Source organism: Stegodyphus dumicola, chromosome 6, assembly GCF_044657685.1.
Source record: "Stegodyphus dumicola isolate Sdum_Otavi_A_Nest chromosome 6, ASM4465768v1".
Classification (NCBI taxonomy): domain Eukaryota; kingdom Metazoa; phylum Arthropoda; class Arachnida; order Araneae; family Eresidae; genus Stegodyphus; species Stegodyphus dumicola.
In genome coordinates this window covers 103,443,168-103,470,203 of record NC_140773.1, presented here as the reverse complement: position 1 = coordinate 103,470,203, position 27,036 = coordinate 103,443,168, and the positions used below count along the sequence as shown (strand labels likewise).

Genomic DNA, 27,036 nt, shown 5'->3' with positions numbered 1-27,036 from the left:
TACCGATCAAGGCCGGTAGTTTGAGTCACGCATGTTTACTAATCTCAATAAAATTCTTGGTGTTTACCAAATTCAGACTTCTTCATACCCATCCTGCAGCTAATGGATTAATTGAGAGATTCCATTAATCTCTAAAACAAGTATTAATGTGCCATGATAATGTCTAATGGACGATGAGCTTTCCAGTTGTATTTCTCAGTCTTCAAGCAACATACAAAGAAGATCTGGGAGAAACATGCTCAGAAATTGTTTATGGAATGTCTATTTGTCTCCTTGAAGAATTTTTGCTACCCACCCAAGTTTCTAATTCTTCTGGTCCAGTTTCATTTTCACAGAAGTTGTGTGAGACAGTGAGAGAGATAGCACCAGTACCTATATTAGCTCAATGTTAACAAAAAGTATTTCGTGCACACAGCTTTAGAATTGTGCACTTACGTGTTTGTGAGACATGATTCAGTAAGACCACCACTGGCTCGCTCATACAACGGACCATTTAAAGTAATAAAAAGAACTAATAAAAATTTTACCCTTCTTATTAAAGGAAAAGAATCATTGATCATTTGAAAGCAGCATTTTTAGTTTCAGATACAGTAGCATCGGTTCCTGTTCCTGAGCAGACTCTTAAAGTAAAACTGAATGACACTATACCTCCAGTGAAGATTACTCGTTCTGGCAGATAGGTCAAGTTCCCTAGGTATCTCTGACCCCTTGTGCCAAAGACGTGTGGGGTACTGTGGCAGAGTATTTGCATTTTTGTCATTTGTATCCAGTATTCAGGTTCAATGTACTATACCTGTTAGCAATCCTTGTAGTGTGAGTATAAAGACGAACTTTTCGCTGAGAGATTCTTTTGCACCTGTACTTAAATTTTCCTGCTTGTTCGTGGTAGATATGTGGTGTTGGTTATCACCATGTATTTAATTTTGTATTTTACTTTTTAATTTTAAGTAGAGTTAATTTTGTGTTTTGCCAAAGTTCCTTACATTCCTTTAATGAACCTTCTGACATATTTGGAGTCTTGTGGTGTAAACCATTGCCACAAGATCATTGATGACAACATTCTTAGTCATCTTTTCTTTTCTGTTCTTTGTGGGCCATTTAGCATTAATAATAGATTGTCAATGAGCAAAAATAATTCTGAAGAACCATCTTCCAATAAAGAAACAAACACACACACACACACACACAAAAAAAAAAAAAAAAAAAAAAAAAAAAAAATTAGAAGTCTTAAAATTGAAGTATAAGTAAAAAAAGGTGAAGTCTTGTACATTCAGACGGAAAAAGAAATCAAGCTTTAATAAGAACATCAAGAGTGAAGCGTTACATAAAATTGGTAATAAATTTTTAGAAGTTCCAGAAGAAGAATCTATTGATTATTTTTTTTAAATTCATTTCTGAGGAATGCATAAGCTACCTGCTCAAAATGACATCAGCTTATAAGCAGTACAAAAGGGCACTAACACATAAACTGGCTGGAAAGATATTGATAAGTTTTTCAGCTTACTTTTATTAAGTGAATATCATCAAATACCTTCTGAAAATGATTATTGGAGTACCTCTGAAGATTCATTTGTCTCTATTGTCCCTACAGGCATGTTATGGAAAAAATTTAGACATTAAAAGAAGTTTCATTTGATCGATAATTCTTTGCTGCAGCTGGTGATAAATTGGCTAAAATTCAGCCAGTTTATGATGAATTTAACAAAAAATCCATTCAGTTTGGAGTTTTGTTATGAACTTAACACTGATGAATCAGTGGTTCTATATTATAGTGACTATTCTTCTGAAATTTTCATTCGTGAATAAACAATTAAGTTTGGATTCAAAATTTGAATGATTTGTACTACCATTAGTAATCTATATAAAATGAAAATTTATGCTGGAAAGCAATTAAATCAAATAGTATCTCTTCATACTAAGATTGTAAGTGACTTTCTGTCAAATGCAACTAAACTTCTTCAACTAGAAATATATCTTGATAATTGTTTTACTTTGTATGATTTAATGAAGGAATTTCCAGATAGAGATGTAATACCTGTAAGAAATTATCAAAGAAAATTGAATCTCAAATTGTCCAAACATACCTCTTAAAGAAATGACGGGAAAAAAAAGGGGGTGGGTGGGTGGTACATTTGATTACCAATGTGATGAATCAGTATTTATGTGCCATTAATTCTGTAGCAAGTGTTTTGCTGAATTATTTCTCTTATCTTCTGGCCAACTTTATTCAGCTGGGGGGGGGGAAGGGATGTACAACAATGAAATATGTATGATTCATAAATATAATTCTGGAATGGATGAAGTTGTAGACAGAATGTTCATCAGCTACCATCCTCAATTTTGCTATAAGAAATAGAGGTGAAATTTATTTGCTAGTGCATTAAATATGGCTGTCATGGTTGGATGGCTTTTACATGCAGGAACTCCCAGAAATAACCAGTTCACTCACTTGGAGTTCCATTGAGAAGTTTTATGAACTACAGCAAGGAAAGATAAACCAAAAGGACCAGAAGTTTATCATTGTATGCAGAAGAGTAATAGTTATTACCTTATAACAACTACTCAGGGTAGATGTGCACAATGTGGAGTAAATGCAAGAGTAAAATATAATGAGTGTCAAAAAAGCTTAGATTTGAACTGCTTTTCAGTGTATCATAGTATACAAAGAAAATTATGCAGTTTTTGTGAAAAAAAAAAGGGGGGGAGGGATAAATTTTTTTGTTTAACCCTCTGAGTAGCACAGATTTTTGGATCTGTTTTTAAACAGCATTTATTAGCTAAATTTGTATATTTACTTATTTTAGTTTCTATTTTCATAAACTTAGATTCATTAAGATGATATTTACATCATTAAAGAGAGTAAGAAAACAAATACCTTAAATTATAACTTAATATATACCAAGTGAAAAAAATCCTTTATCTGGTCATGAGCTTGGTTGCCAGTCATGCAGCTTAGATGGTTAAATTTATAAATATTCAGCTCAATTCATATCTGTGCTTAAATTTAAAAATAAAAATGGACTAATATTTTGTGGTGGCTTTGGCAATAGGAAATGGCATAGGCATGTTAAAGTGCGATTTGTTGCCAAGTGTTGTAAACATCCATGAAAAGGAAGTTGACTATGGCAAATGATAAATCAGCAGCTCATTTATTATCCTTAAAGCTCATGCTATTTAATATACATACATAGAAAGAATTTAATGTAAATTTGTATTTATTATAGTATCTAAAACAATTGCATAATTCAACAGAACATATTTAATATACACATTATTATATTTAATACAATTATGTAAATAATTTACTTAAAATAACATTATATATAAGCATGCCAGAAATTTTTATATATTACTAAACATACCGAAAAATTCTATTTATTATTTTACTTAATATAGTTATTGGAATTGATATAAAAGTATTGAAACATGCTAGAAAATTAAATTCATATTTTATACTCTGTCTGGTGTCCCCAGTTCAGCAAATGCTGCTAACACTGTTTCAAACATCAACTATAGTTTCTTTTTTTGTCGAGGGAAGTTTGAAAATAGCTCAGCATAATGAGTATTTTACAACGGAATTCTATGGAACTGTCATATTAACCACTTAATGCTCCTACAAAGTCGACAACCTAGCAAGATTTAAAATTTAAAAAAAAAAAGGGTGGGCAGTTTACACAAAGCAGGAACAAATTAATGAAATTCAAAATGCAGGAAACTTCTGTAATGAAATGCTGAAAATTGTATAAAACTGCAACAAATTAACTAAATTAGAAATACAGAAATATCCATAATGAAACACTGAAAATTACAAAAAAAAAAAAAAAAAAAAAAAAAAACAATATCCATAACCAAACACCGAAAATTACATAAAACAGCCACAAAATAATTAAATTAAAAATGCAACAAACATGCGTAATAAAGCACTTAACCTTGTTTTTTTCCTGGTCTTCTGCCTATGTGCACAGCAGATTGTTTTAAAAAAAATCATTGCAGAATTATCAGCATCACAAGCAGACATCACAAACATAACCTTCTGTTTCCAGAACTATTTGCATTAGTGGGCTGCCAGATAAAATGCATTTTTGTAAAATTCTGAGTTGTCTACTAAAGTGATGTAGCACTTTGCCGAGTGATTTTTGTCATGGATGGGTTGATAAAACAATAGTATCAAAACTACTATGACACAATGCAGTTAAAAATCAATTAGATCATTAACTGTTTGTTTCTAGCACACTCGTAGATTGGCAAGTATTTTATTTCTTGCACATGCCTAAAGTGGTAACTGTTTCTTGCCAATGCAGGAGCATGCCCTGACCAAGGCCATTTCAGAAGACCAATAAATCTTTCATAATTTATTACTGCTTTGCTTATTATTTAGTCTATTTATCATAATGTTCCATTTCTAAAACTAGCATAAGAAGCTTAAATAGAAGTGGGCAATGTTCCCATTTGGGAAAATCATAAAAATCATATCCAAGACCTGGGCTTGTCATGGCGATTCTGTATTTTGGAATTTTTCAGACTTTAGATCATGAGTTTGAATCTAGTAAGATGACATATACATCTTTTATCCGAAAAATTCCAAGATAAAGGTTGTAAAAAATAGAAAATTGCATTTACAAAGTAATGATCCTACCTGCTATCAAAGTAGTAGTCCCCTTGGCTATCTATACACAACTGCCAACATTTCTGAAGGTCTTGGAAGCAAGCAGGGAAATCTTCAACTGTGCTGCTTGTATACTCATTTGTCACAGCCCGTTGGACGTCTAGCTTTCCTTTCAGTCACCTTTTCACTCACAGAAAGAAGAAAAAATCACAATAATCTTTGCCACAAATGTTGGATCGTGTCTGGCTCTATCCAATAAATCAGCTGAAATTTTTCATTTTTCCTCTTTCTGTTCATCTGTTAGTGAGTGAAGGATGATTCTTGCATTAAGTTTCCATTTTCATAAATCGTAAAATCATATGACACACATCACGATTTAAATTCAGTTCTTCTGATATCATACGCACAGTTACCCGACGGTCTTCTCGCAATAACTGCCTTACGCGCTCCACGCATTAATATCAGCTCTGGGATCGTCTTGCACGGAATCTCTGCCTTCACAAAACTTTTTTTTCCCACTCAAAAACACAACTTCTTAAAAGTAGCTTGCTTGCATATGCTTGCTTAATCATGCTCCACATTTCACTAAGGGTTTTCCATAGCTTAACACAGAACTTAATGTTTACTCTTTGCTCGCATTCAGCATTCACTGTGTCACCTTAACAAATGCAATAACAATTCAAACAGTGGGTTGCTAAGCACACCCTGCCACCTAGTAAGTTTGCAAGTAATGTCAAGTAAGAATACATACCAAGTAACATAAAAACAACATTTGTTTCTCTTTAGTACTTCAAACTCGGAAATAAAAAAATTATCTTGGAACTTTTCTGACAAAGGATGTACAAATTATAAAATTAAATTTATGAAATACAGTACAAAGTCTTTAATCTCGACTCGTAGGGACTTCGGATAAGGGAATTAGCGCTTCAGATTAGGGCAATTCTGGATTAGGGGTTTTTCCGTATTATAGATCATCAATTTAAATCTGGTAAGATGGCATGCAGAAATTATAAAATTAAAAATATGAAACCGTACTTTATGAAATAAAGATCAATTATGATTTAAAGTGTATCAAAATTTACAAAAAAAAAAAAAAAAAAGCTTAATATTTATTTGTTTACTTTATTAAACATTTCTATCAGTGTAAGTTGTTTAAGTTGCTTCGTTTTATGTGCTAATACTTTCTCTTTAATTCTATAAACAGACATAATTTCTTGTTCAGTTACAAAGTTCTGCTGTTCAAGTCCTATAATTGCTGTGCCGAGAATACTGACTAACTTGTCAATTGAATTTTTTTCGTTTTCACTAACCTCTCTGTCACTTTCTTCATGCCTTTATCCATTTTTTTGCAGCAATTCCACTTTTCGTTTGATGGACATCGAAACATGCTTTCGCTTTGAAAGCATGCTTCCTTTGGTAGCTCCAGAATCGGAAACTCTTTTTGACATAATTGAAAGTTCAAGCTTACTTTTTATAAAATTGCTCTAACAGTCTGCAAAAAATAATAAGCCGGATCCAATTAGAAGATTAAGGAACAACGCAATCTGCAACATTAACTGAAATAAATAATTAGATAATTTTAGCTTATACTGTCTGTTATACATTAAATGCGCATACGTAAACGTATTATGCACATGCTTAGTTTGTAGCTTTGAGGTCCAGATTATAGATCATTCCAGATTAAAGGCTTTGTACTGTAGTTGTTTCTTAAATAATGAAGATTTTGTGATCTTCAGGGGCTCATATTTAATAGAAAAAGCTCAATATTTATTTATGTTCATTAATCATTTCTTTCAATTTAAGTTACTTCACGTGATTTCTTGTTCAAGGCCTGCATTTGCGGAATCAAAATTTCTCACTATGTTATTACAGATTTTGAGTAGAATCTCATTTTAGCATAACTTAAATCTTAGTGTTTTCTGTACACTACTGACAACACATGATGAGATTGATGACTAAAAATATAGTCACAATCCCTGCAGTATAGAATGGAATGCTTCCAATTGAACTGCGGTCATCTGCGCATGCCCAGAAACTTTAATGGCTCTAACTTCTTCTTTCGATTTATTACTATGTTGTTCTGGTAAGTGTCTCCTGTATTGAGTGTGAGTGTGTATCAAAATTATTAATAAATGATGTGTGCAACCTTTTAGCATTTTGGATTTAAAACTAAAAGCAGTCTTCCGAGCATCAATATGGTGAGAGAAGAAACAAGGTAAGAAATCTTATGATATTCCAATTGAAATTAATTTGAATATGGATCGCTCGCAAAATCATGGCACCCTAACAGGGATGCAGGTTTTCAGTAAATGGCTGTTTTTTTTTTTTTTTAATCTAGTGAAATAATAAGTAATGCATACATTACAGTCAAAAGTCGTTAATTCGGACCTCAAAGCTACAAACTTTCTGCACATGCGTCGCTGTGACGCATGCATGTTTAATGTATAACGGACAGTATAAGCTAAAATTATCTAATTATCTATTTCAGTTAATGTTGCAGATTGCGTTGTTCCTTAATCTTCGAATTGGATCCGGCTTATTATTTTTTGCAGACTGTTAGAGCAATTTTTTAAAAGTAAGCTTGAACTTTCGATTATGTCAAATAGAATTTCCGATGCTGACGCTGCCGAAGGATCTACAAAGCAAAAGCATGTTTCGATGTCTGTCAAACAAAAAGTGGAATTGCTGAAAAAAATGGATAAAGGCATATCCTTTGTTTCTCTAACCATTCCGAAATCTGTTTATCAATTTCACGCTGCTCTGTGGTGGGGGGGGGGACGCTGCGCTGCACAATTAATTGGAAGTTGATCTATCAGCACTATCCTGATCTTCAGGGCAGATGTTTTTATTTTTTTATTCGGCTTTATAATTCCTTACTAAATGCAGTATTTCATCTCTATGTACTCCATCTTTGCTATGATTTAAATTAAATTCCTCGTCATTATAAATTTCACAAATACACATCAAATAGTTTTCTGGTTGCTATTTTCTAATTTCGACTGTTCGTAATGTATGCTTTATGCATGTGCGCTTTGAAAGAAATGTTTAATAAAGTAAACAAATAAATATTAAGCTTTTCTTTTTTGTAAATTTTAATACCCTTTAGATCATAATTGCTCTTTATTTCATAAATTACGGTTTTATATTTTTAATTTTATAATTTTTGCATGCCATCTTACCAGATTTAAACTGATGATCTATAATCCGGAATCGCTGAAGCCCCGACGATTCCGGATTAAAGACTTTTGACTGTATATCTTATTGATAGCACTACACAGAAATTGCACGCTTGTGACCTTGTGGAAAAGTTTCCACCCATGTCAGATAATTACCCGGTGGTGATTGAATGTATGAAGTTGTGTTTTGTTAAGGACGAATTCCTAATTGAAGTGTATGTGTATTTACTGTTGACTTTAGTATTGAGACATAATAAATGTAATTTAGTGAAACTTTTTGATAAGATCGAAGCATATTTAAGAACCTTAGTTACAATGCACAAAAAAAAAGGGGGGACAGTTCTATATCTCCCGTTCTACTGGGCCGATTGACGCAATTCAAATTGCACTCTTCATGTCTTGAAAGCTCAACTTAGGATATAAGATTTATATGTAGCTAGCTCTATTCTAACATAGTTATTTTGACATGAAATCAGACTTTTTCTGAAATGCCAATGTTTTCCATATTTCGATTCTGCGACTCTAATTATGCCCAAATATGAAATTTTGTAAAATTTGGTGCGAAATTTACAAATTTATGTTGCCACTTTTTTTTTCAGTTTGCGCAAGAATAGTTCACTATATTTTCATGTTACTATTTTAAATATATTTTTTTTCTTTTTCTAATTTCATTTTAATTGCTTAAGTTGCATGGTTTCTTTCGAATAACTGTTTTAAAAATTTCTATTTACCCATTCGAACTGCGTAGTTTAAATATAAGGTGCATCGTTTATTTTTTTTCAAATAGTTTGCTTCATAATTTTTTTTGTCACAGTTATTATTTTAGGTAATTTTTAAATTTTTAGACTTTTATTTTAATTGTTTGTGTTGCATTGTCTCATCAAATTTTCTATTTATTCATTCAAACTGAGGATTTTAAATATATTTATTAATATAAATTTTCCAGGATTTTATTTTATTTATTTAAATTGTGTTTCTTTCAGAAGAATACTTTGTGTCCCAGACTACGATGTATCTGAAAACTGAATATATTAAAAGAGAAAATACAATAAAGCACAGTTAACACGCATTTCAATATTCCATTCAGAAAAGATATATAAATGAGAGAGATGTATAACTGACATTTTAACTTAGGATGACTTGCATATATTGCTTTAAATAGCTTTAACACTGTGCTCATTGCTTTACACAGTTTTATCATCCTACATTTAGTTTCTTAAAATGTTATTCATATTTTATTTTTGAAATTGCAAGAATCAAATATCATAAGATTAAAAAAATTTTTAATTAAAAAAAAAGTAAATTTTATGCAAAAATTTATTTTTTTCTTCTTAATGGCTTGCTCTTTTTCTTCAGGCATTCTGCAAGTATATTAAAAAGTATCCAACTTTTTGAAACATCTTGACATTTCTGGCATTTATTTTAAATAAAGTTATCGCCTTTCATTTCGTAAAGGCCCACAAACGGCCAAGTGGTTAAGTCGTGGGACACAGGTAGTTCACTCCGGGGTTCAAATTCTGGCGAACGGGCTGGTTGCATGGGCGTTTTCATGGTCTTTCTCATTGTAACGTGCATGCCAGCTGGTTTCCCTTAGAAAGTTCTTCACGAAGGCATAATCCATTTCATCAGTACTTGGTCTGAGCCTTTATCAGTCTTTAGAGGTTAGTCATTTTAAAGCATGAGATGAAAGGAAAGACTGGTTTCATCAAGAAGGAAAATGTCTTTAGGTGACATCCACATACATCACTGGATAAATTCCTGAATATTCAAATAATTTGACTAAGAAATCATGGGATTCTCCATTTATGATGATATGATGTTCTATAACATAATTTAAATTTATACAAACATATACTCGAAAACCAGTTGCTTTTCACTTTAATCTGCAATGATATCGTTTTTTTTCTTTTCCGTTAGCATAAGCTTAACTGGTGGTATTTGCATGTGTACATGTCCAAGTGTTTTCTCTTTGAACACCCAAATTCTTTGAAGTATTCTGAAAGTATATTCAAAAGCATCCAAATTTTCGAAACACCTTGGTATTTCCGACAGCCAAATTTCCCTTCAAATTTTTGTTTACTTTTCTCTCTAATTTTCTTCTTTCCTTCTACATTTATTTTTAGTGCTCACCACAAGAAAATTAAGATTTTTCGATTGTTACACTTCCATAAATTTTGCATTTTTGTCATTTTTTTAAAAATATGAATTACATCAACTGCATTTCAGTTGAAGAGAGGTTTTCATTTTCTAGGCATTTTAACTATAAATAAAGTTTAAAGCAAAGTCCAAAGGATAAATATTTTAATTAAAATATTTTTGGTTGAATGACAAATAAATAAAACAGTCCAGCAATGCTTATTCTGTACCATTGAGTGACCCGATTATTATATCAGCTACAAACAATGAAATCATATTAAAGAATATGTTTTTTATACAATCTATAACATGAGAGAAAATTAGCTACTTAAAACATTCTTTTGAAGAGGATCATTGTAAAAATTGATACTTGTATATATAATTTTTAAAGCTGGGACATGACCCAAACTGTTAATGTCCAGTTTGCTTTAAGTACATTGTGAAAATAAACATCAAACGAACTTTCTCAATTTTAGGCAATTCAATTTAAATGCAGTCAAAGTAAAGTAGCAGACGGTAACACGGCGTAGGTAACAATTTACTAAGAAATTTAAAAAAAAGTTAAAATTTTGAATAATAATATCTATAATTTTAAAAAAAATAGCTTTTCATGTAGTATTAATAAATATTTATTACGCATCATTGAGGGAAAGAGTTTCATGTAACTAAATTCTCCCTAAAAATTTATTTGAAATTAAAGGTCAAAAATAGCTGTCGCAATTCACTGTAACAAAATCCATAAACCACATTTAGCATTATTATTGCTAAAAAAAAAAAAGATGCCAAATTTCAAAACTTGAAAATATGTAAAATTAGTGTATATCTTAGAAAATTTTGAATACAAAACTCTAATTTTTTGCAGGTATGCTTAGAACTACACCTACTTTATGGTAAAAATTTTATAGGTTATAATTCAAAATTTTTTCAAAAATTTTATAAAAATTATTTAAAAATAGAAATTTAAAAAATAAAACACAAAAAATAGATGAATTTTATCTGGAATGAACCTAAATTTCAAAATGTGAAAGGAAAAAATCAAAAAAGTTTAATAAAAAAAGAGATATTAATAAATATATGCCAAATTCAATTATCATTGAGGAGCTAATATTTTAAAAACTACTCGTACGATTCTTACAAAACTTGGTAGTCTGGCATAATTTGAGTCGTAGAATCAAAATATGTAAAAACATTGGTATGCTATTTCAGAAAAAGTCCGATTTTGTGTCAAAATACTTATGTTAGAATAGTGCTGTGTATAAGTCTTAATATATATCCTAAATCACGCTTTCGAGACATAAAAAACACAATTTGAATTTCGTCAAGCAGCCTAGTAGAACAGGAGATATAGAATTGTCCCATTTTTTTTCCGCACTATACCGTAGGTGTTACCTCCAATAAATATACAGTTATGCTTTATCTTCTAGTCGAGAGTTGTTTATCAAAGGATGTTTTGAAAATATGGGAATGGATATCAGTTCTCTTTTAGTTAATGAAAAGGGAAAAGGGGGGAGTAAATAAATTCACAGTTCTAATTTTTATAAGTGGAAGGAGAACTATGGTGGTTCCTATCATGTTGTTACCAATATGTTTTACCACCAATCCTCGCATTCCATATCACAGATTATGTTCTTACTGCATTAATATAAATATTAGACAAAGTGCGCAATAAAAATTAAGCTTTATTTCGGAACTTCGTGCATACTCCCCGATAGCCGACCTGTTTTTCCTCTGCTCGCTACTCGTAAGAAACTTCTCCTCTAGGGTTGCCACATTCATCAGAGGATGCAAGGTGCGCTCCTTATCGCCATCCCCACAGAGTTTCCCCCCCAGTTTTTTTTATGGCCATTCAAATGAATGACATCAGGTTATGAAAATATCTCAGAGGATCCGTACTGTCGGGTATTTTTTTCATAATTACAAAATTAGAAAAGATCAAAGTGCAATTCAATATATAACAAGGTAATGACACATATAATAAACATGAAATAACAAAAAATATCTTACGATATGAATTAAAAAAAAAAAGAAAAAAGGTTTTAAATTGTTATGTAAGAAGCAAGTTTCTTAGGGAAGTGAACATGTCTTCCCAATCTGGTGACAGTTTGTGTCTTAGAGAGTTTGTTTGCAGATTTATTAGATTTCAGACCGTTAATATCAATTGTGAAAGTTTTGTCTGTTCTAGAAAGGACTTTATGCGGACCTGTATATGGTTGGCACAGAGGTGGCTTTACTCGATCGACACGTAAGTATACATGCATACACGACTTTAAGGTAGCACTTACGTAACACTTTTCTTGGCAATGTGCAGATGTTGCTATTGGATTTGATTGTTGCATTCTATGCCGAAGATTCGTGATAAATTGAGTGTCATATGGAGATATCTTAGATGACGTTATCATATCATTAGGCAGCTTGAGAGTTGTGCCGTACACCAGTTCAGCACAAGATTACTGTAGATCCTCCTTTACAGCTGTACGAATACCAAGCATAACAACTGTTGGTGTTTCAGTCCAGTTATTGGTCTCGTGAGCCTTGAGAGAACATTTTAAATGTCGATAAAATTGTTCAACAATGCCGTTGGACATTGGGTGATAGGCTTTTGTTGTGACCCAAAATGCGCGCAAATTCTGCAAAAATTACGGATCTCATTTGAGAACCTTGGTCTGTTGTTATGATTGATGGGCAGCCAAAACGAGATATCCAACAGTTGAAGATGGCTCTGCAAATGGTTTCCGTTTTCATATTCGAGATGGGAATGGCTTCAGGCCATCTGGAAAATCTATCTATTAGAGTCAAAAGGTATACGTTGCCTTCTGATGGAGGTAACGGTCCAACGATATCGATATAGATTTCTGAAAAACGTGCATCAGGAAGAGAGAATGGGCCCAGTGGTGCTTTAAGCCTAGTAATTTTTGATTTTTGGCAAGATTCATAGGATTTCACCCAATTTTTGATATGACGTTTCATATCGGGCCATACATAACGAGAACAAATAAGATTCGTAGTAGCTGCAATTCCTGGATGTGACAGATTATGCAGATGATTAAAAGATGAGTCTGCAAAAGGAGTTTGCAACAAATTGACGAGAAATGTCCGTTGATATGTCACAAAGAATATTACCATCAGAATATTGGCATGGTTTAAATTCCAGTTTCAAAGATGATGTATTGTTTTTGAGAAGGTCCTGTACCTCCGTATCATGCTGTTGAGCCTCCGAAAATTTTTTAAAATCCAAAAATTTAGATTTTGTTATGGAATCAATTTCGATTCTTGAAAGAGCGTCAGCAACGTTTTTTGGACCTTGCACATGCCTAATATCAGTAGAGTACTGAGAAATAAAATCTAGATAGCGCAATTGTCGAGGTGAACATTTATGAGAGTTCTGTTTTAAAAGTGTATATTAACGGTTTTTGATCCATATAAATGATAAAATTTCTGCCCTCTAACACGTGTCAGAATTTCGTAATTGCAGATTAAATTGAAAATAATTCCCTATCGTACGCGGACCATTTCTGTTGACTTTTATTGAGTTTCATAGAGAAAAATGCTATAGGTTCCCATGTTTGTTGAGACAACTGCATAAGTGTGCTGCCTATTGCGACGTCTGAGGCATCTACCCAGATGCTTAGCTGGGCTCCGGGAATAGGGTGTCTCAAAAGGGTAGCCTGAGCAATGGCATTTTTGGCAGCAATAAAGCTTGTTCAGCATTCTCATTCCAATTTAATTGTGGGGGTGAATCCTGAACATGAGAATGAGATTTCTTTTTATTAATATAGCCTTCTAACAATTTTATTAAAGGAGAAAGAATATGTGCTGCTTTAGGTATGAAACATCTGTAAAAGTTAAACATGACTAAAAATGGGTGAAGCTGAGTAAAAGTGGTAGGTTGAGGAAAATCTAAAATACATTTGACTTTGTCAGGAAGAGGTTCAATTCCGTTTTCACTAAGGTGAAAACCTAAGAAATCAATAGACGTTTGACCAAAGGTACATTTTGAAACATTTATGCAAAGTCCATATTCCTGAAGTTTGAAAAATAAAGCTTTCAAATGCCTGCAATGTTCCTTAGAATCTTTAGAGGCTATGAACAAGTCATCGACGAAAGCATAAACACCTTCTAAATCCCGCGTGACTTCATCTATAAAACGTTGAAAAGTCGCGGATGCATTGCATAAGCCGAATTGCATATGGGTACTTTTGAATAAACCGAATGGTGTGCACATGGCGGTTTTGTGGATGTCGGCTTGGTTAATTGGTATTTGATGGTATGCCTTAATCACGTCAACATGACTAAAAATTTTAGTACTGTGCAATGCAGCAGTAAAATTGGCTAAGCATGGAATAGGGTATTTGTCTTTTATTGTTTGAGCGTTCAATGCTCGATAATCTCCTACAAGTCTCCATTCCAGACTTCCCTTTTTTGGAACCATGTGAAGTGGGGATGCATAATTACTGCATAATTAAGGTCTCAAATGCCCCAATTGCATCATAATTTGAAATTCTTGTTTTGCTATTTTTAAGCGATCTGGAGCTAACCAATGAGGTTTTGCAACCACAGGTGGACCTTTAGTTATGATATAATGAACAGTGTTGTGTTTAACAGGTTGGTTAGGATCTGGTAATTTAGTAATTGAAGGAAATTCTTTCAAAATTTTGTGATATGGTATATCACTAAGCGCAGTTTTTACCGAATAAATGCTTGCATTTTTCACACAGCCGACTGTTTTAAACTATGTTTTTAAATCTTTGAGACATTTGTTTCGGAGATTCGGCACCAATTCAAAGAAATGGAGAAAATCTGCTCCAAGAATGGGCGTACTAACATTTGCTATAAGAAAAGTCCATGTAAACTGTCATCTTAATTTGAAATCCAAAGAAAGTGTTTTTTGACCATAAACATGAATAGTGGAAGAATTAGCAGCGAAAAGTGTTTGTTGGGGAGAATTCCGTTTTTGAGAATTATTTGCTGGAAGTAAGGACACATCAGAGCCGGTATCGACCAGGAATGAAAGGTTTGTTCTGCGGTCATGAACAATTAGGCGACGTGAAACTTGAGGCAAAGAATAAGTCACCTCTATTCTTTGCTTGATTCGTTTCCCTGCCATTTATGATTGCGAGATGCATCATAAATTCTTTTCAAGTTGATCCACAATTTTACACAGCTTACATCTTAGACAAAAGATGAAGTGGAGCAGCAAAGCGACCCATCTTAGCACTAGCAAAGCAGAGTGGAAAAAAGGGCTGTCCAGTAGTAGCAGTGGTATTTATAATTTTGATTTCTTTGTTTAAATTCTGGATTTATGATTGGATACAAGCTGATGCAGTATGTAACAATGTAAGGACTATGTAACTAGGAGGACTGTGTAAGCAAGCATGAAATGGAAAGATACAGTCCAGAAAAATTATTATGAACAATTTAGAACAGAAAAGGACCAAATTAAAATGGGAAAATGAAAAGGACCACTGCCAGATTAAAGTTAATAATTTTGTGTTAGTTATATATATTTTACATGTATATATATATATATATATATATATATATCTATATATAAAGTATTAAGTCTGAAATCTGGATGTCTGATATTCAGAATAAACTAATGTCCGTGTTACCACAGTTTTTTTTTTTTTTTTTGAAAAGGGAGAAAGAATTGAATTCCAATAGCAGTATTTTGCTGTAGTATATGCTTAATGCTTCACGCATGCAAGGTAGCCTTTTTTTTTTTTTTTTTTTTCAAATAAAGCTTGTGGAGGGTCCTGATTCTTAACTTCATGTCAGTAGTAAATAAAACACCTGCTTGTTGAAGAAACACTGTCTGTATGATCAATAAATTTGAAAATCTGTATGATCAATAAATTTGGCTGCATGGCTGCCTTTTTGTTGCATATACATCTTAACCAAAAAATTCTACCAAAGTTTATTGCTGATTTACATTATCGAATAACTTTATCCTGACACCTACTAGGTGAATAATTTTTATTACTATTAAAATCTGTGCACGTCTGTTTGTTTGTAATATTAACTCCAGAATGGTGGAGAGTTTCGAGAGAAGTACTCCCGGATTAAAAAAAATTGTGGAAAGTGTTTTTGACCATTCTCATCTTTGTATAACTTACATCAGCCAAGATATTAATAAAAAAATTTTTAAAAGCTAATTTTTGTACCCTTCAAGTTGCTTTTTTCACTGAACTTCCTTGCTATTTGGCATGCTGCATCGAAGTGGAATTTTAAAATTGCCATCCGTCTTTTCTAAACAGAGGTGGAGTAAACTTTATGAAATCATGTAGCCCATTTATTATTATAAAAATATGTAGAACTGATTTCATTCATATTGAAATGCTTATACATTTTCTTTTAAGATGTTGCGTTCTAGTTTTATTATTATTTTTTCCTTTCATCGCCACATGACTATCAACGGCAGCTCAAGAAATGACTCATACAATGGTGCCTAAAACATTTTTTAAAAAAGATAGTAATAACTGAATGCTTAATAGCATGGTAATCTGTTATGTTGACCTTACTCTTGACAACAATTACAGACTTCAGCCAACTGCCCTTCGAAGTGTCAAGCATGTTGACGAGGAGAAATTTCTTTTTGTGTGTTAAAAATTGATTTTATAAATGATGTCCATAGATCATTACATTTAATACATTTAGCTCTGTTTGAATTAAGAACAGCTGATCTGTTATTTAGATAAGTCTTAAGTATATATGGGAATTTATTTATTTGAGTCTCAATGAGCCTTAAACATATATGGGAAATGAACATAATTATAATAAATAGCTAATATAATTCAGACTTAATTTCCACAGTGCACAACAAAATGTAGCAGAATAAGATATTTTTAGCTGCCAATCTCATGATAATGTTGCCTGTAGTGTATAATACAATAAAGGTGCTGCGTGCCCAAAACCTTTTTTTTGAGTGGGGTGGCATGTCCAAAACTTCTTTGATTAAATCCCCATCGGAGAGCAGTTTACCATGTTTTGCCAGGCACAGTGAAATTTGAAAGCTGCCCATTCTTAGATGGTTTGTGTTTTAGAAAGATATTTTCAAAAATCAACTTTCTAGTAATTATAATTCTTGAATTTCCCTTCAATAAACACCTTCCATTCAGCTTCTTCAAGTTCGGCAACAATCTTGTGGTTGGTGTTAACGTGCCGTAAGTAAGTAAGTGAAAAGTAAGCCATAAACAAAGGTAAGTAAGTGAAATGTTCAAGAACAGACTAAAACACTTATTTAAATTCCGTGGTATCATTTTATTGTGATTATTGATATACGAAGTAATATTTTAGTCACATGCCAGCTGATGAGGCTTTGCGTGCCGACAGGTTTACCATCACTGGTATAGTGGATATTAAGCATTAAGCTAGCTTAAATGAGACACTTCTCAAAATCAAATATGCTATTAAATGCAAAAAATATCACTAATTGTAGTGAAGAAAGTGGCAGGTTGCTATGAGTAAAAAAATTTCGATTGATAGTTTAGTGTAAATTCATGATTCACCAATTACAAGACTTGAACAATGGGAACTTTGAACAAAAAATCATGTGAAGTAACTCGAATAATTTACATTGAATGAAATGTTTAATAAAGCAAACAAATATTCAGTTTTTTCCCATAAATTTTGATTCCATTAAGATCATAAGTACCTCACTATTTCATATTTTGAATTTTATAATTTTTTCTTGCCATCTTAATAAACTTATACTGATCTAAAATCCAAAAAATTCCGAAATCCAGAATCACCAGAGTACTGACAAGTCTGGATCTCAGACTTTGTGTTGTATATGTAAAGATACAACATGTTTATTTGATCATGATGCTCATATTTAAGATGAATGAAAGTATATTTAAAATGCTGAAGTATGATAAAAGTCAGTGGGGGGAAAATAAAAGAATGTAGAAAGAAATCACAAAAAACATTAAAAATATATATATTTTTTAAAGTTTTTCGGAGATAACTTTTGTTAAGTCTTGTATTATATAATTTTTAGTTAATAACTGTGTATTGTTTGTAACTGCTTCCTTTTTTTTAAATCATGCATATTTGATATTATATATTCTAGCAAAATATAAAACATTTTCATACTTTCATTTTGCAATTTATTTCTGATATTTAGTTATATGTAGTTTTTTCCCCTTTGTCATTTGGAAATCTGTTAATATTAAATCTAAAAATATACATAATTCTTATGAATATCTTCATAGGTACAATATCCTGTATACTGGACAATGAAAGAATGGGTCACTGGTTTTAGCAAATTACTGGATCATCTGAATTTGGACAAAGTAAATCAAAATTTTATTTTCTTTGAAGTGGTGTTTTTCTGCTTAAGATTGCAAATGAAAATGTTTTATTGAAAATCAGTGGGGGGGGGACCACTATTATTTTTTTTCATATTTTGTGTGTATTTTAAAACTGCATTTTATTTCATTAGTAAAATGATAATAAAAATATTAGTAAATATCTATATATAGTTAATTTTGGTATTTGGAAATTCTGCTGTTTATAGTGAAGCTTGGCAAAGATTCTGCCAAAATTGTGTAAGCGATTTTAATGGAAGTTTGAAGGAACAGGTTGTTCTTTAATTTTTTAGATAACTACAAATATCTCTTATTTAATTTGGTAATCAAGAGATAACAAGCTATGAATATTTCATGTAAAACTTATTTCAAACTCTGAGATTATCTGGCAGAGATATCCATAAAAATTAGCACCAGTCATTTTGGTGGTCAGAAATTCTTAATGGAGTATAAAATAACAAAAGACTGTAGCCTTCTTTATGAATGCGATGGTGTGTAAACTCACTTAAATAGGAATCAATAATGTCATTCTGTTCTTCAATGCCTTTCATTGCACTGTTTTGGAAACTCCATAGTCTTTCAATGTTTTGAGTATGTGCATCAGTATAATTAGTCCTGTAACTTTGAAAGCTTTATTAACTGTTCTGTAGATGGCAGGTCTAAATTTTAATCCACATTTTCAAAATACAAGCGAAAAACAGGGAAAAGGCAGTTAGTGTGTAATTTCCTTACAAAACCTAACCTGGTTTTCAAGTTCAATGTTGCATAAAACCAAAGCGAAGTTTTTATGAATGTCTTGTCATGTCATGCTTATCCATTATTTGCAATAAAAAGTTTAGGGTACTCATATATTTTCACATTGACAGTTTTTGACAGTGTCACCAAAGAGTGTGTCAATGTGAAAATATATGAGTACCCTAAACTTTTTATTGCAAGTCTGTAGTATGCTAATTATTAGAAAAACTGGATGATAATTAATATCTGCTTAATAAAGCAAATATGTAGTTAATTTTTGTAAAATAAACAGCATTAGAGCTACATCTTTTAAGCAAATGAAGAAATTTGATACTCGTGATTATCCTTCCAACCCTAACAAGAATCACTGGCCAATGTGCTATGTTGCCATTGTAAGGGCCTCAGACTTTTATGAAAATCTATTTATTTGGCAACCCACTAATGGTTGCATGTCATGGCACAGTGTTTGAATGGCACGATTTTGAAATTCGAGGGGCATGCTTGTGGTTTCATTAAGTTAAAACAGGTCAATGTATACATGAAGAGCAGTGCCAAATTGTTCTGTTTTACTAAGAATTCTGCAACTCTCTTTTTTTTAAAAGTTAAAACATATCATTGTGTACTTGGGCAGAAGAAAGGGAAAAAAGGAAGTTAAGTGTTTTATTGTGGATGTTTGTTACGGTTTATGTAATTTTCAGTGTTTTATTATGGATATTCTATGCATTTTTTAATTTTGTTAATATGTTTCTGTTTTATGTAATTTCCAGTATGCTGCTTTTCACTGGTTTTCATATGTTAGGTTATAAAACTAGTCAAAATGTCTGGGAAGGCTTCAAATTAAAATCACGGATAAATACTTTGTTGAGTGTTCTTGTTTCAAAACATAAATATTTTGTAGCTTTTAATGTATTTAAGAATCAATGTCCTAATATCATTTAAGAATCAATGTCATAAATTAGATGTATTTTAAACTATAAAATTTTATTAGATTTTGATTTTAATAGGGCTTTTTAGCAAATATTGTTAAAAAATAAAATTGAATAGTGGCCATGTAAATCCATAATGACTAAGGTTACCTTATTTAATTATTTATAGCTAACTGCTTACCCTTAAAAATTATCTCTACATATTAAAGTGAGTTATTGCCTTCCATTAATAGTCACTGTGGTTACAAGATAAAACACAAAAATGTAAAAATTCAAATAAAACTTGTTCTTTGCATCTACAAAACAACTTATCACCTCTGGTGCTTTAATTTCTTATTGGAACCTTAAAGTATATTAACTGGTTACAACCCCTGGAACTCTGCACAAAGCTTAATACTAACTTCATTAAACAGATCCTGAGTAACTTTCAACACTTGCCAACCATGCCTACATCAGGCCTTTCAGGTTTGTTCTAATCAGCAGGTCTCTTTCTACCTTTGACATAAAATCTACTTGCTATTTACTAAACCTTTAGACTGACCAAGTATGTGACAAAATGAGACATTAAAAAAAAAAAAAAAAAAAAAAAAAAAAAAAAATTAGCATAAAACTAACTATTAGTAAAACGTAAATGTCACTTATCTTCTTTCAAATCTGTCCAACTATTATAACTGTAAAATATTTAATGCTACTCGATAAATTGTATAAAGTTTATTTTATTCTCAAGCTTATTAATAATTATGTTAATTAATTCATGTTTAGTAATAATGCATATTACTTGGGGATCTATTTTCTTTTTAAGATGGTATTACAAAAATGAAATTCAGGCACAGAATAATATTTTTAATTGAATTTATTCAGTTCCCATTTGGTCAAAGGTCCTTAATTTTTTTCATTAATGGTCCTTAAAAGTACTTAATTTCTGTGTGCAGAAATCTGTTCAAACCCTGTATCATGCTAGCTTAAGCTATGAGCTGGCAGGATATTTTACTGGCACACAGGTTGGCTGTGGGCTAATGCAAAGCCAAGATAATTACTTTTGAATAGAGTTGGCAAAATTCTATTTACGATGTGTGAATGCTAGAAGCCTTTTAAGATTCAAAAACCCTCAACTTCTATTCACTGAGGTATAGAACTTCTTCTATACTTCTACTTCTATACTAATAGCTAATTTTCATTCTGGTAAGGAATATTGAAGAAAGAAATCATAATTAAGATCAAGACGATGATAAGTGGTCAATTAACATAAAGTATGTTATATTCTAAATTTTATGCATTATATATACACATAATAAGTTTTGCTTTTACTTCCTTGTATTTGCATGAAAAGTGGGTACATTTCTTATTAAATTAAAATTTGGAATGTCATAAGTTTAATAGATTGATTAAAATTGTTTGATTGAATGATAACTAACATAATACTCTTGTACCCTTACAATGTTAATTATCAGCAGATAAATGCATCTTTAAGAGTACCCATGTGTAAAAATACCAGCTATATTAATTAACAAATTTTATATTTCTAAATAAAGAATATGGTTGTTAGTTAGTATTTGATTTGATTGTATTTTTAACTGTATTGTTATACCTGGCAAAGTCTGGCTAATTTATTATGTGAACACCGTAGATTGTTTGAAATCAGACTGTTTGGAGTGCATGATATGTTTCTTAATGTAATACATCTTACAGAAGTCAAGTAAAGTCGATGCATTTTCTCCCATAATGGCTGTTAACAGCTTGCACTAAAATTTAAATCAAATAATAGATCTGAAATTAATAAAATTCCAAACTAATGATTTGTAAGCATTGTTGTTGTTTAAAACAATTAATGACCTCACTGGTACATGAAAACAATGACTTCCCTCTAGGGCTGCATTGAATACCAGGATAGGTATGTTATGTGCCAATTGTATTGATGGATACAGCACTTTCTATTATAGATCCTGCAGTTGATCCTTGAGTTGCTATGTACTTTCACCCTTGAGCATGTACATTGAATATAATTGATAGGTAGGGATAAGTAATTAGATAGATAGGGAACTTCTTTTTGCTCTAATGATAATTACAAATTTACTTAATTTTAGAAATATTAATTTGAAATAACCAGGCATGTCAAAGCCTGACTGTGCAAGTGCACTGTATTTCTCACTGGTTCTATTCTAAGTCACCATATTTACTTTTAGAAATTAAAAAGTTTCTTTCTGTATTTATTTATATGTAGGTTCATTTATTTGGAGCTTCTCTTGGTGGTTTTTTAGCACAAAAGTTTGCTGAAGCTACTTCACACACACACACAGTTCATTCTATTATTTTATGCAATAGTTTCACCGATACATCAATTTTTAATTTCACAGACACAGCAGTATTGTGAGTATTTTTTTTATTCATATTTACTTGAATTATGTATATATCTGCCATGAAAATGCATTCTATAATATTTCTATATTGTGTTTTATTGCAAAACATATCTTTGATTTTGAATTGTAGTATTTTAAATTATTATTGAAAACTAATACTTTTGTTATACTGTATATTACAATATTGTATTGTTACAATACAGTTTTTACAATACAACATAGTTTTTACAATACAAATATGGTTTTAGCTTATTGAAAAATTCAGATTTTAAAAAGCGTTACCTGTGTTCATGGAGTAAAACACAAGCTTTATTTTCTAAATAAAATTTTTTATGTCATGTTTTAGATTTCTTGTTGTAAGGAAATGAGCATTTCTTATGAGTTGAAATTTTTAAATTCAAAGGGGGAAGGTAAAAAGGTGTAAATTTCTTTTTATCTGGTATAGAGAAGAAAAATATTTACAAGATAGTGTTGTCTGTTGAATCACCCTCCAAGGAATGGGGGACAAAGAATCAAATTTTTCATGAAAAGGATAGATTAATGATTCATTAGCTTAGTTTTATTTATAAAATATTTTCATTCATAATGTTATGTAAGTAAAAATAAGCTTTCAAAATTTTAAGCTTTTTTTTACTTCTCCCAATAATTTCATGATATGTGATATAAAAGGAAGTTTCTTAAGTATATCTAGAAATAAGATATTGAAAATTTTATTTTATTATATTGAATTTGAAGAATAGATCTTTTGTTCAGCTTTTTTTTTTGTCAAAACTTATTTTGATTATGAAAACAATTATTAATGTTAAAAATTAGTCATGGGACACTCTTCACAGACCTGTTCTTGTTGATATTTATAGGCAATTATTTTCATTCCTACTTTTACTATAAAGATATCATGTTTTATGTAAACAGTTTTATTAAAATTTAATTAAAAAAATAGGATGGAGTGAGCCAAAGAATAGTCAGGGTTCGTAGCGGTCCTTATAAGTGCTTATAAGTCCTTATATTTGAAAATAAAATATAAAGGCCCTTATAGGTGCTTACTTTTTCTTTAAAGCCCTTATTTTTTTGTTTTTAGCGCTTATTTTTTTGCTTTTAGTATTTTTTTTTTTTTTTTTAATGAAGCTGAAACTAAATAAACAACTTTTCTTCCTAATATGGAATGTCAGATGGTGAGTCATACTCCCGGAAATAGCTTTTCCCCCTTTCTCTGCATTAACATAACCTTTGGTGTGCAGGAAGAGTAGACAGGTGCCCGTCGTTCTATTGGTCAAAAAATTGCAAAAGCAGTAGAAAATTCCGCTACATTCAGCATTCTTTTCCTCCCACCCAAATACTACACACGTTTGAATTTCTATCAAGATCTTAAAAAGATTAGCATTCTCGTTCTGCTTGGTCAGTTCATATTCGTGTTTATTATGATCGTTATGCTTATGGTATGAGCATATGTATGAATGTTTTATAATAACATAGTTGCAGTAACTGCTGAAGTATAGTAAACTTCCAAAAATGGTTGTGTTTTAACACAGATTAGCTTTCTAAGGAATAATGTTTGGAATGGCTTTAATAAAGGGAAAGTAATCTAATAGTCAAAATAGTTTCATTTTTTTGGCCAATACATTATACAGTACGAAGGTTGGGAGGTCTCCCCTTTCTCCACAAAATCTTGAATATTGAAACTGTTTACAGTTCGCTGCAAAACAAGCAACGGACCTTTTTTTTTTGGGAGGGGGGTCACTTTTTAATCTGGATTGAATAGAACTAAAAGTTCTGCGGTCTACCAACCCAAGCGAAGAATGATTCTATTCCGGAAATTTAACGCCATCTGTTGAAAATTAGAATAAAAAACACTCCAGTTATTTAGTTCTTTTTTCTCCCAATACCAGCAGTTGTTGATTCCGATTGCGTAATATCACGTAGGGAAGAATTACAGTGCACGTATTGCGCAATAACATTTGCGATATTTTGCAGAGATAATTAATTTTGATGCTCAATCCGAGATTTGTTTATGAGCACTTAAAAGAGTTTTACTGTGCTTGCTAAGCAGAATATTTTTTAGTTCGATTGGTTTATTTTTATATGATGCACATATTGAAATGTTAAAAGCATTTATTTAGCGGAAAAATCTAAAGAGCGGCTACAGTCTACCCCCCAACCGCTCCTTCAAGTTACGCTCGACTGTCCGAATATTCATATTCGCCAGTTTCCAAGTATGCGAGTTAGTTAAGCTTTTACTGTTAAAGATGAAGCAAATTTCTGTCTTCTGATTTCAGAAATGTTCCACTTTTTTACTTAAATTACTTTGCTTGCAATATCTGTTAAGAGAAAACTGATATACAATGAAAATTTAGAAAATGTTCAGAATTTAGATTTAAATTATTTAAATATCAATATGAGTGGAAAAATAAATTGTATTTATTATTAGGTTCCAAGCGAATACAATAAATATGCCTTATTATTATTTATTTTCTCTATTTTGAACTGAAATTTCATCATTAAATCTTGTAATATAGTTTAGTTCTTCATAGTTTTTTTTTTTTTTTTCCTCTCATTGTAAACTAGTTCTGTAAATTGAACTATTATTTAAAATTAAAAACAAAAAAAAAAGTAATTATTTTCCATGGTTGAGGTAATGCTTATTCTCTCTTAATAAGTACTTCATTTCTCATATTTTAAATTACAAGTCTAATTTTTAAGGTTATGCAGTTGTGTATGATGTAATTAGGCAGGTGCTTATTTTTTTTTCTTAAAATGTGCTTGAAAAGTGCTTATAGGTGCTTTTTTTTTTAAACTAAAATGTGGCTATGAACCCTGATAGTGCCAAATTTGTTATTTTCTATTATTTGTATAAATTTTTTGCCAAACTACTACACGAAACAGAACAGCCATTTTCAAAATCATACTGCACTATGAATTCCATAAAAGAGCAATCAATCTATAAAATAAATAAATAAATAATAATAAAAAAAAATAAATAAATAAAATTAAAAAAAAAAAAAAACTACAATAAAGCACTTATTTTTTTCAAGAAAACCATATGTAATTTTTTTTTTACAATGCATATGTACACAACAATCTCTCTATGTACACAACAATCTGGTGTGACTTAAAAAAATCATAGAATTGCATGAATTGTCATACACAAACTTTGCATGTTGCTGTTCTCTCTGCATACATATCTGTTTTTGTTTTTTAAAAAAAAATCCGAAGTGCACAGATTGTAAATCCCATGTTCAAACACATTGCTTGCAATTTTTCATATTACGTAAATTTGATCATTCAATAGTTAATGCAATTTTTGGCATTTACTACTGTTTTATGGAACACTGTATTTCTGTAGATATGCAAGCTTTTTTTACTTCCTTGTATGAAGTAAAAAGGAAGTATTGTAATTGCGAAAAGTATTTGTGGTGTCTGTACGAACGTATGTACGTACGTATCTCGCATAACTCAAAAACAAGTAGCCTCAGAACGTTGAAATTTTGTATATAGGACCGCTATAACATGTAGATGTGCACCTCGTATTTTGGTTGCAATCGGCAGCAGCAAACGTATATAAATATATTTATATATATATCCACTCTACCCGGCTCAGTGATCTCAGTTTCTTTACTCTTATATGTTTGTAAATTGTACATTTTTTGCTTTAAAAATGATTGTATTATGTCGTTTTTATCTTCCGGTTAAGGTTTTTATGCCTTTAGTAAATCTGTATGCAATATTTTTAGACTTATCAACAATTTTATTGTCTAAGTGCCGCTAAGCCTTTTTTTATGGCGGCCATTGATGTTTACGTTTGAAACAGGAGACTAGTAGATTTGTTGCCAATCTAGAGAAACTTAGCTTCACAACAACAAAGATAACGCATTCATTTATTATTGCCAATTAAATCATGCTTAATTCTTTCTGGAATTTTTTCGAGGAAATAAGTGTTTAAGATTTACTTCGTAATTTTTAATATAGATATTTTGAGTTTTTATGTATTTTTGCCTTCTTGCGAAGTGAGAACTGAATTAATTAAATGAGAAATACTCAATCGTCTGTCAAAAACTGTTTCTTTTTTGTTTTGTTTGCTTAATTTCTTTTATACATCATTCTAGCTTTATTATAGTATTTGAATAGAAAATGTGGCAACGATTAGATAATTCTATTCTTTAAATGATATAAATTTTGTGCATTATGAGTTATAATATGAACGAAATATAATACTGAAGGGGAGTCATCACTTTTGCGCAACACAAAAAGTGAGAATTTTAGCTGATTTTCGAGTTTTAATAAGTCAAATTGTTTTTGTCATACATATATGAAATTTTCAGTGTGTCATCTTTATACATAGATGATTATCTTTCTTGATTTATTTTACTTAATAGTGTATAAGAATTTGTTTTATAAAGAAAAAACTAACTGTATTTTCCGAAAATTTAAAATTTGTACTGAAGCGCTGCTCGCAAACTGACAGTAATACAAATTTACTTACAGTAATAATTTTTAAGTGAATCTAGTGCCAGAATGTCGCTATGGTAAACAAATACTAGAGTGAATTTTAAAGAATGCAGGTATATAATACATTTTTATCAATAAGTGTTGATCAGTGTTATTCCTAGGATTTTTTTGAAAGAGTAAAAATACTCCTTGACTTTTTTAGGAGTGAAATTCATTTATGAGGAGTGAAATATGGAAATAGCATAAACTACATGTGCAGAGACAATTTTTCTATAAAAATTTTTTTTTAATGGACAAATGAAATAGAAAAAAATGAGGATGCTATTTTCGTTTTTGACAATTATAGCATAT

At 31.0% G+C, this 27,036-nt stretch overlaps 1 protein-coding gene across 3 annotated transcripts in view; it reads left to right on the top strand.

The window, feature by feature from the left end:
• LOC118199231 (maspardin-like) overlaps positions 1 to 27,036 on the top strand; it is a 71,781-nt gene that overhangs the window by 18,618 nt on the left and 26,127 nt on the right. For all 3 annotated transcript variants that reach the window (XM_085818755.1, XM_035371034.2, XM_085818754.1), the window contains exons 4-5: positions 18,129 to 18,209; positions 22,107 to 22,252. In XM_085818755.1, coding sequence (XP_085674881.1) covers positions 18,129 to 18,209; positions 22,107 to 22,252 — 227 coding nt within the window. The remainder of the gene's footprint in view (positions 1 to 18,128; positions 18,210 to 22,106; positions 22,253 to 27,036) is intronic.